This window comes from Petromyzon marinus, chromosome 2 (assembly GCF_048934315.1).
Source record: "Petromyzon marinus isolate PM22_M1 ecotype Great Lakes invasive population chromosome 2, UKy_Petmar_22M1.pri1.0, whole genome shotgun sequence".
NCBI lineage: Eukaryota > Metazoa > Chordata > Hyperoartia > Petromyzontiformes > Petromyzontidae > Petromyzon > Petromyzon marinus.
Window position 1 is genome coordinate 6,839,500 of NC_133668.1, and position 10,194 is coordinate 6,849,693.

Genomic DNA, 10,194 nt, shown 5'->3' on the forward strand with positions numbered 1-10,194 from the left:
ATCTGTACTGTGGCTCACACAACGAAGGGTCACTTTCTTTTTTTAATAGAACCCGTTTGATACAGTCACAACAAAGGACACGCCCATATTCAAAGTAGGGTTGGTAGGTCTGGAGATTGTGCCCCCTGTGTTGGCTTCACTCCCTGACATGAGCTTATTAAGGTATAGAGAAGGTGCAAGTTCTAACTAAGGTGGGGAATAGGGGCATGGGGTAGGAAAAAGATAACAAACAAAATAAAAGAAAGGAAAAAATGGACCCACACCCACACACCCACTCTCCTCTATGTATGTTGAACTTCTTTCGCGCCGTACATAGCCAACCGTGCTAATCAGAGGTGCGGGGGAAAGGACAACAAACTAAACACAAAGCAGGTCTAAAGAAATGAGTTTTCAATCAAGATTTACAAGTGCATATCTCCAGTGGCTTCCTAAAATCAGAAGAGCGTTCCAGACGGCCGCAGAAGTGCATCTGAATTCACGTGATGCAGTGACCATATTTGTTTGATGGCTAACCAAAAGCCTCTGCAAGTGTGACCGGAGTTCGCGTGATGGTTTATGCTCCTTGACGAGATCAGCTCTCACCCACGTAAGATATACTGAGGGTACAATGAAACCTAGAGCCCACCTCCCCACTTCCTCGCCATTCCTTCTCAATTCAAGTTTACACCATGGTACAATTCAGTAGCTTGTGCTAGACGGGGTTGTTGAGAAATGATGGCCCCATACCGCCTCGAATTCCCGTGCCTTACCTTTTAATTTGTAACTGCGGTGCTTCATTGCGGTCAGGGCATATGGGTCCGGTGTTTCCACGAGGGAGGCTAACGGTCCTTCTAATTGACTCGGATAGATTTCCTCGCAACAAACATTTAAGGCTTGGAGTACAGTATACTGTGACTTGGATACTCCCTTTAGTTTTCCGGGCCCCAATGCTTTCTTTAGTGTATAAAATGTAACGGGAAGGTTTGATTCGCATGCATTTTCTAAATCCTCCGATTATTGCTCCACGTGTGTTCCTGTGTGTGAAACAAATCAAAGGTGCGATGTCACGATGATCTCAGGTGCAAGGATCGTGTTTTCACGTGCACAATCGAGTAACGGCATTGGCTGTGAAGGCCCCTTTATTGAAGACAAAACAATCATTCACGTTGGTGTGGGGAATTAAAGTAACAAAATAGAAAAGCAGACAATGTTTCATTCAAGACAATACTTTCTCCTCTATTTTTTTTTGTGGAGAGACAGCTATATGAAGGAGACTATTGTCTGCTTATCCTTCATTAAAGGGTCAATCGTTATTGTTCTGGTGTGACCATGTCTGATCTGGGCAATGTTATCACCTGATTAACAGGGCCACTGGTATTATGCTTTGCGACCACTCAATTGACTTTATACAAATCGTCTTAAGTTTTGTATAACTTTCTTTAAAATAAAAAGTCAAATCACAACCTTAAATTTTAATCAGCAAATCATCTCGTATCATTTTTCCAAAAGAGCATTCTCTATTAAATGGTTTGAAGGGAATTTTCCAAAAAGCTGCCCCACTGTCCGAATTAAGCATGCGTGGCTGTTTAAAAAATCGGATTAAACATAACAATTACTTGTGTTTTTTAGAGGCTGCCATTTCTTTGCTTACAGTGGCGTTACGATGTTTGGCCCTACATAGCCAGCGACAGCAGATCGTGATGAGCGCAATGAACACGCTTGTCACCAGGACTATGGCTGCCAGCAGAAACGCCGCCACATCAAAGCCGGCCTCCTGGTACCAGGTGAGGTGGTGAGCCGCCACTCGCAGGTGCTCCGCACCGTGCCGCATCACAAACTCCACCCAGAACACTGCCCTGTCCATGGGCTTCTGCGGGTGATCGTGGTGCAGACGCGAGAGCAGTGATGCCTTCTCCTTGTAGCTGCTAAGAAAATCAGACACGGCAAAGGCTGCAGTATCATCCAATTCGCATGACGGTAAAGACCCACCCAGCAACTGCTGTCACACTGAGAGAGTGGTCCGCTGCCACAGGTTGAACAAAATGTACGTTTATGGACACTTGTTAAACGTGACAGTTTTGGTGCATGCTTTGAATCGCCTATTCACGTGGCTGGTGATACATTTTATAACAACAAAAAAATGCATAATTTATTCCAAGTTTAAACCCTGATAGTTAGCCAACATCATATATGTCACTGACACTATTTGTATGCGACAATGCAAACTTCAAAACACGTTTAGAAAATATAAGAGCGTGGAATGGCAGAGTGCTATGGAACTGCACGCTTTTTCTACACAAGCTCCCCACCGGTGCAATATTGTCAGCCAATCGCTTGAGACGCAGCGCCCCACCACCGTACCTCTTGTGTGTGGCGATTGTGGAGATGGACGAGGCGAGAGAGCCAGCGTCGAGGGAGTGAATGTTGAGCACCAGTGCGGCACCCTTGCTTTGCATGCGAGCCAAGTTTTCGAACTGGTCCCCGAAGAGTGGCAGGCCGAGCATGGGGACGCCGTAGCAGATGGCCTCGAAGATGCCGTGCGATCCCCCGTGCGTCACGAATACACGAGTCTTAGCGTGGGCTGTCATCCACCGGCACCATCACAGCCAGACAGGGACAACCTTCGATTAGCACGGTTGGCGATGTACGGTGCGAAAGAAGTAAAACATACAACACACATTTGGATGCTTCTTTGAACGCTTTGTTCATTTATGTTGTGCGTGTTACATAGCTTTGGAACTGGAACATACAGTGGCTTTGGTCAAAAATCATGATTTTAGATGTTATACAAGCCCGTTTTTCTCAGTTTGTGATGGCACGTGAGCTTAAGTGTGATTCGGAGCTGTAACCACACCTGACGTTCGAGTTGGATGCTCTGAGCTATAGCTACACGGAGTAGTAACCGTCTCGTGCTTTGACATGGCCAGGGCATTCCTCTAGCTTATACTACTGTATATTTCTTATTGAGGCTGTCCAAAAATAAAATATCCTCAAAAACTGCAAGTGGAACTAAAAATAGTAATACTTTATTCTGAAGAGAAGAAAAAACTAACTGAAAAGCAAAAGCTAATATAAAATGTAATGAATTAAACTTAACCAAAATAAATGCAAAACGTTGAAAATTGAAAATGCAGCATGCGTATTGTTATGATAGATGTATTGCGATCTCTATTGAAAAACGGAGGTAACTGCATGCAGAACATTTCCGGAATGTGGACGTTGGTACCAAAAGAGAATATTAAGATAATGTAAATGGCAAAGGCAGCCTTCAACAGCCGACCATGCTCACCGACTGAGAACTGAGCATGAACGCTTGGCCTCAATGCCTCAAGTGCTCCGTGTGGTCGATAGGACCGTATGAATACGAGAGCTGGACACTTGAAAGGGCACCGTTCGGAGGAAAGACACGTTTTGAAATGTGCCCTTTCATAGAAGGACATTGGCAACAGGATGTAGGACGAGAAACGATGAACAAAGAAGTGTTAACAATAACGGTGATGCCAAATGATGTTGGTGGATTTAGCCAGAGGATTGTGGCATGCTGCGGACAATTAATGCGAGGCTCACATGGAGTCCTATGACTGCCTTCTTCTTGGGAAAATCTCAGGCAAAAGGGCAAGATAAATGTGTAGATGAACATGGTGGGATGACATCAAGGAGTAGACACAGCTCAGAATGGGGAATAGCATGTGAACATGTGCAGTGCTCAGAGGAAGTGATGATACACGTTGGCTGTGTACCTTGGCACTCGGAGCCGACACTGACGGATGCAATTAGACAAAAGCTGAATACAGATATTGCAACACGCACCTAAGAGGTCCCTCTGTGGTAACCATGACATCACTTTTGTGTTGTTCGAGAGATTTTCGAGAGTTGGTCCTTCATAGCGCCATATAACCTTTGGAGTAAAGCACAAATTAATCGACAGAATATTCACCAATAAACGAGACACTAGTTGTCACGTCACAGGATCTTCTTCCATGTAATCAACTTACATGGTAACACAGAACATACACATCCTTTATGATTATTGGTGATGGGTAAGAAGCTATCGAAATATGCAGTGGACACGTACGGACGATCTGCCCATGGATCGTGGTGATCATGATAATGATGAGGAAACTATCATCTTTCCGTGTACTCGCCCAATTGACCCAAATACGTTCCATTTCATAAACGGACCTAACTATATTCAGTGTGCATATGTTTAAAAAGCATTGCATACCGGTTGAGCTTGATCCACTGCTGCAAGAGTAAGGAAAGACGATGGGTGAGAAGGTAGGAGATTTTTTTAAATCATAGTTATATTGAAATTCTCTGTCCATGTGTGCTCTCTAGGCTATACACAATTACGGGACGTATGTCAACACTCTGGTGGACTACTCTGCATCTTTCACCTCGATGGAATGTCAGCAAACCATACCCATACGGGATCTGGCCAGCAGACAGATATATCTGACAGTCTTGCGTATTAATAATGTGTGTGGCTGGCTGGTAAGGCCAGCCCATGTCCCCCTGATGCAAATGCTGTGGCTAAGAGCCAAACATAGTATTACAAAAAAAACGCATAAAAAGATAACTTTAAAAGTAACTCAGGAAATCGTAATGTGTAGACTGGTTTGCACCATAGGTTACATATTACACAGCTCAACATAAATTATTATCTGAATTGCATTATAATTAAGGCAATAAAGCAATTGTTTTAGGATTGAGTTATACATTATTTGAGGCAATGCTTCTTCTGACCTCTGAGCCGCCGAGTTGTATAAAATTGTATTTGTTTCCTAAGTGTTGTGCCGAACAGAACGCGTGGGTGACCACTGCATGTGGCTGAAGGCCCCCTTGGGATTTCGCTCGTGTTCTGCATCAACTCCTTCCATACAATATGTAACAGAAACGGTTATATTTATTTTCCAGACCCTGAGAGAGACATTTATGCCACCATCTTCCAACAGCCATCAGTAAAAAAAATACTGACATATATGTATGCATGTTGAACTTCTTTTGCAACCGTACGTAGCCACCCGCACTGATCGGTTGTGTGGGGGAAGGACAACACACTAAACACAAAAAGCAGTTCGAACAAAGATTACTTTTCTATATAGATTGCACAAGGTATCATAAATCATGCAACATGTATTTTGTCAAAGTGGAGTTGGATTCATATGTTTAGAAGCCACGAGAGAGGACCACATATTACTTCAGATATCTACTGTACATGTGATGCGTAATTTCCTTATTACCTTTTGTGGGATTCTGCCCAGGCCCTCTGCAAGAACGTTTGCTATTCTATAAGGAATGGCCGACACTATGGATCCAAATGACACCACGACCACACCATGCTCCTCAGAACTCTGCATAAACTCCTCTAAATCCTGCAGAATAAAAACGCGCCCAAATGGATTAATTAGGCGTTTTGCATTGGCCATCGGGGTGTCAAATCATATTCTCCAGTGTGTAAACATGTAATTAAAACAAGTTGTCTTACCTGTCATCACATTACATTTACATGCAGGTTTAAATGCTAAACCCAGTTTGGCTAGCATGAGCTAGAATTAATTAAATATTCGTCTTTCCCTCACCACGTATTTTTTTTATCTTCAGAAAATTAACCCTTCAAGCTGTGCCCAAAGTTATTTAAGTTATGTTATCCATATCATCAGAACATCATAATTCTAATTCTTAATAGTTTCAACAAATGCAGGTAAAGAGTGCAAATTGACAGTAACTTTTTACCTGTGGAAGAGGTCTCGCATCATCGGATGTCATACCTCCGACGTTCACCATGTTGGGCATAGTCGGGCGGGGATAGTCAAAGACAAAGTCTGTCCGGTGCAGCCAGATGGACGCATTGCTAAGCAGCTCCATGGCCGTGACGTCCCGACCCAGATGGCGCCTGGCCAGCTCATCAAAGCGTTTCAGAAGGAAGTCAATACACAGGTGATCCTGCTTTAAACCCATAAACATGTTGGTGACCCGCTCGGTGAAACTCATGTGGTCTGTGAAGCCTGACATACTTTGGGGAACGTACGACGATGGTGCTGGGCAGTGGGCAGCTTTTAAGTCGATATTGCATGGAATGCCACGCATAAGAAATATTGACGGGAGCCCCAGTGCATCAGATAAAATCGCTCCACATGGATCAATTGGGTCAGCGAGAAGAACCTCGAAGTTATGGGCACGAAGTCGCTGCATCACAGCAACATTGCCGAGTAAGCTGTCACACATTGCTGCAAACCTCTTATTCATGCTCTCCAAGCTCTTAAAGGTGAATTCTGTAACGCCATCCGTTTCTCTAAATACCACTTCTCGTAAAAACGTGTCTAACAAGTTATGTTTATCAACAAGGGGCACAGGGAAGGTCTCCGAGTCTAGCCCAGGCGTCTCCCCCACCATCAGATTACCGGTCGCGGGCAATGCCACGACCACTCTGTGACCACGCCGAGACACGGCGAGGGACAGGTCACGCAGGCTCATCCAGTGGCTGCCATCAGTTGGGTACACCAGCATGCCACCCACAGCACGGTCACCGTCAGATTTCTCCTGGCCCACGGCCATGTGCATGAAGGCGAGGGTTTGAGCAAAGCTGAAACACCACCGCATGGCCTGGCAAAAACAATACACAATTGATCGAAATACAGTCGTGGTTTAGCTATTGTCTTATTTGTTTTTTTCATTGGTTAATATTTAAGGTAGAAATTGTGATAACTTTAAGGACTACAGATAGGATGAAGCCAAATTTTGATTTTAATTAGATTTTCTGTGGCACTTTTCTCAGAGAGCAGTTTTCTCAGAGTTTATAAATCCAAATCTGCGTTCCAAATCGTATGCATTTTTGGGCAGAGATGTACAGCCTGTAAATTTAGTGTTTTAAGCCTAAATCTGTGGTACACAGTTCCACAACGCGCATTACATACATGACATTTATATTACACATTTAAACACGAGGCAATCACACACACACACACACTACTTATTGGAATGCTATATGTAGACACGAAACAAAAGGTCTACAAGTTAAGGAGTACAGATAATAGTATATACTGTTGTGTAAATTCTTTGTGAAAAATTGGCAGTGAATCTTTATTTCATTAACAATTTACGTAATGTTTCACAAAAAACGATTTGGAACTGGATTGCTACGTGGCAATTTTGCATTTTATCACCTATGGACAATAGTTTATCTTATATTGGTCTCTTTCTGTCTTTCTAACGAGACAGGTTGCGCAAGATTGAGTTGTTGGACGTTTATCTATATGCTATATGGATAACGTATTGTAACTATGTAAAATATTAACTTGAACAACAGACAAAATTTGTAATGGCTCCCTAATTTATACATACAAAAATCACCATTGTAAGTTTTTTCCTTTTTTCCAGAATGTTATGCCTTTACAAATGTAAACTGACCATCTGTGGTAAAATAACAGATGTTGGCAACATAATGAATGAATCAAAACTCTTTGGTCCTTTCGGTAAAGTCACGTAGGTATAAAATAATAATAATAGATCACGACGTTTCGATCGCAACAACAAGCGACCGTCTTCAGGTGACAACAACGACTTCAGGTGAAGACGGCCGCTTGCGTTGCGATCGAAACGTCGTGATTTATTATTTTTTTCTACCTACGTGACTTTACCGAAAGAACCAAAAAGTATGGATTCCTGCAGTCACGAAAGCTTCAAATCAAGATTGAATTAATCAAAGTTAATATTTAGTTAAAAATTAAGCGATGTGTAGCATGACATGTCAGAACCAAGCATTATAAAATATTCATTATGGATGTTATGATTTGTCATTTTGCAGCTATTTTTTACTTTCTGCGTGTCTTTGAAGCCGATACGAGTTATCACATTAGATTCCTACATTATATAAACAAATTATAATTAACATATTCAAAGTTATGTCCTCTGCAAATACGAATACAAGTTTGTGCATTGCCATTTCGGGTTTTTTTTGCACTTTTTAAAATTCCATTGATAAAGATTTGTGTTCATCTGATTCAGTTAAGGATTCAAAAGCTCAGAATAAAATTCAGATATAATTTATTCGGCTATGATGGATTTGTTTAAAGACAACTGAATATATATGAGAGAACTGCATTTCTTATCTTGAAACAGTATACATTATATTTATTGATATTCAAAGTATGTGTTTTTTCTTCTTTGGTTCTTTCGGTAAAGTCACGTAGAATGAGAATAAAATAATAAATTGATAAAATAAAATAACACAATAATATTCTCACGACGTTTCGGCCACAACACAAGCGGCCTTCATCAGGTGAAGGGAGCGAGACTGTCTGGTAGGACAGAATATTATTGTGTTATTTTATTTTATCAATTTATTATTTTATTCTCATTCTACGTGACTTTACCGAAAGAACCAAAGAAGATGAATCATTGCAGTCACGAAAGCTTTAAATCGAAATTTATGTGTTTTTTGTTCAAATTTCCAAAATATAGTATCCATTGCAGTTTTATGAATTAATTCTGTAAAATATAACATATCATGATGGCATATTTTTTGCAACATACATTTTAAATGTGATATTTTAAAACAATTTAGACATTCATGAAGTGCAGAGGATGAAGGCCATTAGTGTTACACATGCAGTTGAGTATTGCACAAGGGTCTCAAAAAAGATTAGTCATGCCATATATCCTCGCGTTATTTCATGCGAAATTCTATGCTTTTGCAAGAGCCACATTTCCAATTGTAGTCTGCTCTTTCAACCATGACAAAAGAATAGATTTTCCCAAACAGTTTTATGCTGATTTTGATATCGGCTTCATGCCGTCAGGTGAAGAGTACATTCGGAGATCTTACGGAGAAGTGCAAGCCTTTGTTACAGAATGGCCTGCAGAAGCAACTATCACAGAGCTACGCCTGAGATATGTTTAAGTGACCACTGGTGCGCAGAATAGGGGACAGCACTTTATCCATCCGCTCTGCATACGAGCGTAATGGTAATCGCATGACAGTCTAACCGAAATTTTAATTCTCATGTGCTGGAATTTGGTCAAATAACATGCTGAATCAAATTCAGACCATCAACTACAGTTACTACAATGGAGAATCTGGTCCGAGGATAATGACATGTAGACAAAAAGCGAACTTCTAGCACTTGTACGTACTGTTGGAACAGCAACTTAAAGGGTGCAACGATACATCTTAACGGCCTATATACTTTTGATTTCAAGCTTTCGTGACTGCAGGGATTCATATTCTTGGTTCTTTCGGTAAAGTCACGTAGAAGGGAAACAATAAAATAATAAAAATATAAAACACTAAAATTCTCACGACGTTTCGACTGCAACACAAGCAATCATCATCAGGTGTGAAAACCACAGCAAGAAAATATGAAAAAGTGGTGGTTTTTTTAACGTTAGCACCACGTTAGTAGATCCAATGTAAACATATTATTATAGTGTATAAATGATGTGCAATAATCTCGATGAATTTGGAAATGAAAAATGATTGCAGCCGAGGCAATAAAACATTTTTATCAGGAAGACCCAACTTGAGAAAATGCCTTCATCTAAGAAAAACCACACGGATTTATAACTGCTATGAAGCAATCATAACAAAACGGTTTACAACAAAAATAACCCATTCAAACATTCCAACAATGTTCAACTCCCCACAAGAACTACATTTTAGATATCTGTCATAGACTAAACAGATGCTGGGTCCTCACCAGTTTAATAACTGAATGTTCTTGTTTGTTATAAACAATATATCCAACAACAACGCAGCATTAATCCAGGTACTTGGCTTAAATATTCAAAAAATACTTTTCGTACTTACTGCTTATTGTTTTTCTGTAAAGTAACTTAAATGCTCGGACGAGGTAGCAAATCTTGATTTCGGGGACACTGCTTTGCAGAAATTGTGCTCATTCGGAAGCAGAGAAGGCAATGAGTCCAATTAAGAGGAGCGTGACAGAAATGTTATAAACTATCAAAAAACCACGAATGCAGCTACGCTGTGAACACGTTACACAGCGCACCGTTCAGTAGGTGTGCTCCCTTTGGTTAACAAACAAGAAACGCTGGACTTTGACTTGATAAAAAAGTCTACTTTCTAACCAGTTGAATTGCGCAACACTCTACAAGCTTGAAATTATTTTCCAATAAGAGGTGAGGGTGTAAATAAAATGAGTACTGCCTATTCATTGGCCTGGTCAGCTTTTCTAGATAAATTTGTTTAAATTA

General features: G+C 40.9%; 1 protein-coding gene across 1 annotated transcript; it reads right to left on the bottom strand.

Moving 5' to 3' along the window:
• Positions 1-1,092: 1,092 nt before the first annotated feature.
• Positions 1,093-10,194, bottom strand: LOC116948796 (UDP-glucuronosyltransferase 1A5-like). Its single transcript, XM_076069227.1, has 6 exons — positions 9,788-10,194; positions 5,716-6,585; positions 5,223-5,354; positions 3,790-3,877; positions 2,341-2,560; positions 1,093-1,904 (listed from the first exon to the last, which is right to left on the bottom strand). The coding sequence occupies exons 2-6, from the start codon at positions 6,580-6,582 to the stop codon at positions 1,592-1,594; spliced, it is 1,620 nt and encodes a 539-aa protein (XP_075925342.1). The 5' UTR covers positions 6,583-6,585; positions 9,788-10,194; the 3' UTR covers positions 1,093-1,591.

Bases quoted from the DNA above. Each gene is read 5' to 3' on its own strand.
- LOC116948796 (XM_076069227.1), bottom strand. From the start codon at position 6,582: ATGCGGTGGTGTTTCAGCTTTGCTCAAACCCTCGCCTTCATGCACATG. The intron at 3,878-5,222 runs GTAATAAGGAAA...TTTACTCCAAAG, and splicing joins TGGGCAGAATCCCACAAAAG to GTTATATGGCGCTATGAAGG. The intron at 1,905-2,340 runs GTACGGTGGTGG...TGATTTTCTTAG, and splicing joins ACAATCGCCACACACAAGAG to CAGCTACAAGGAGAAGGCAT.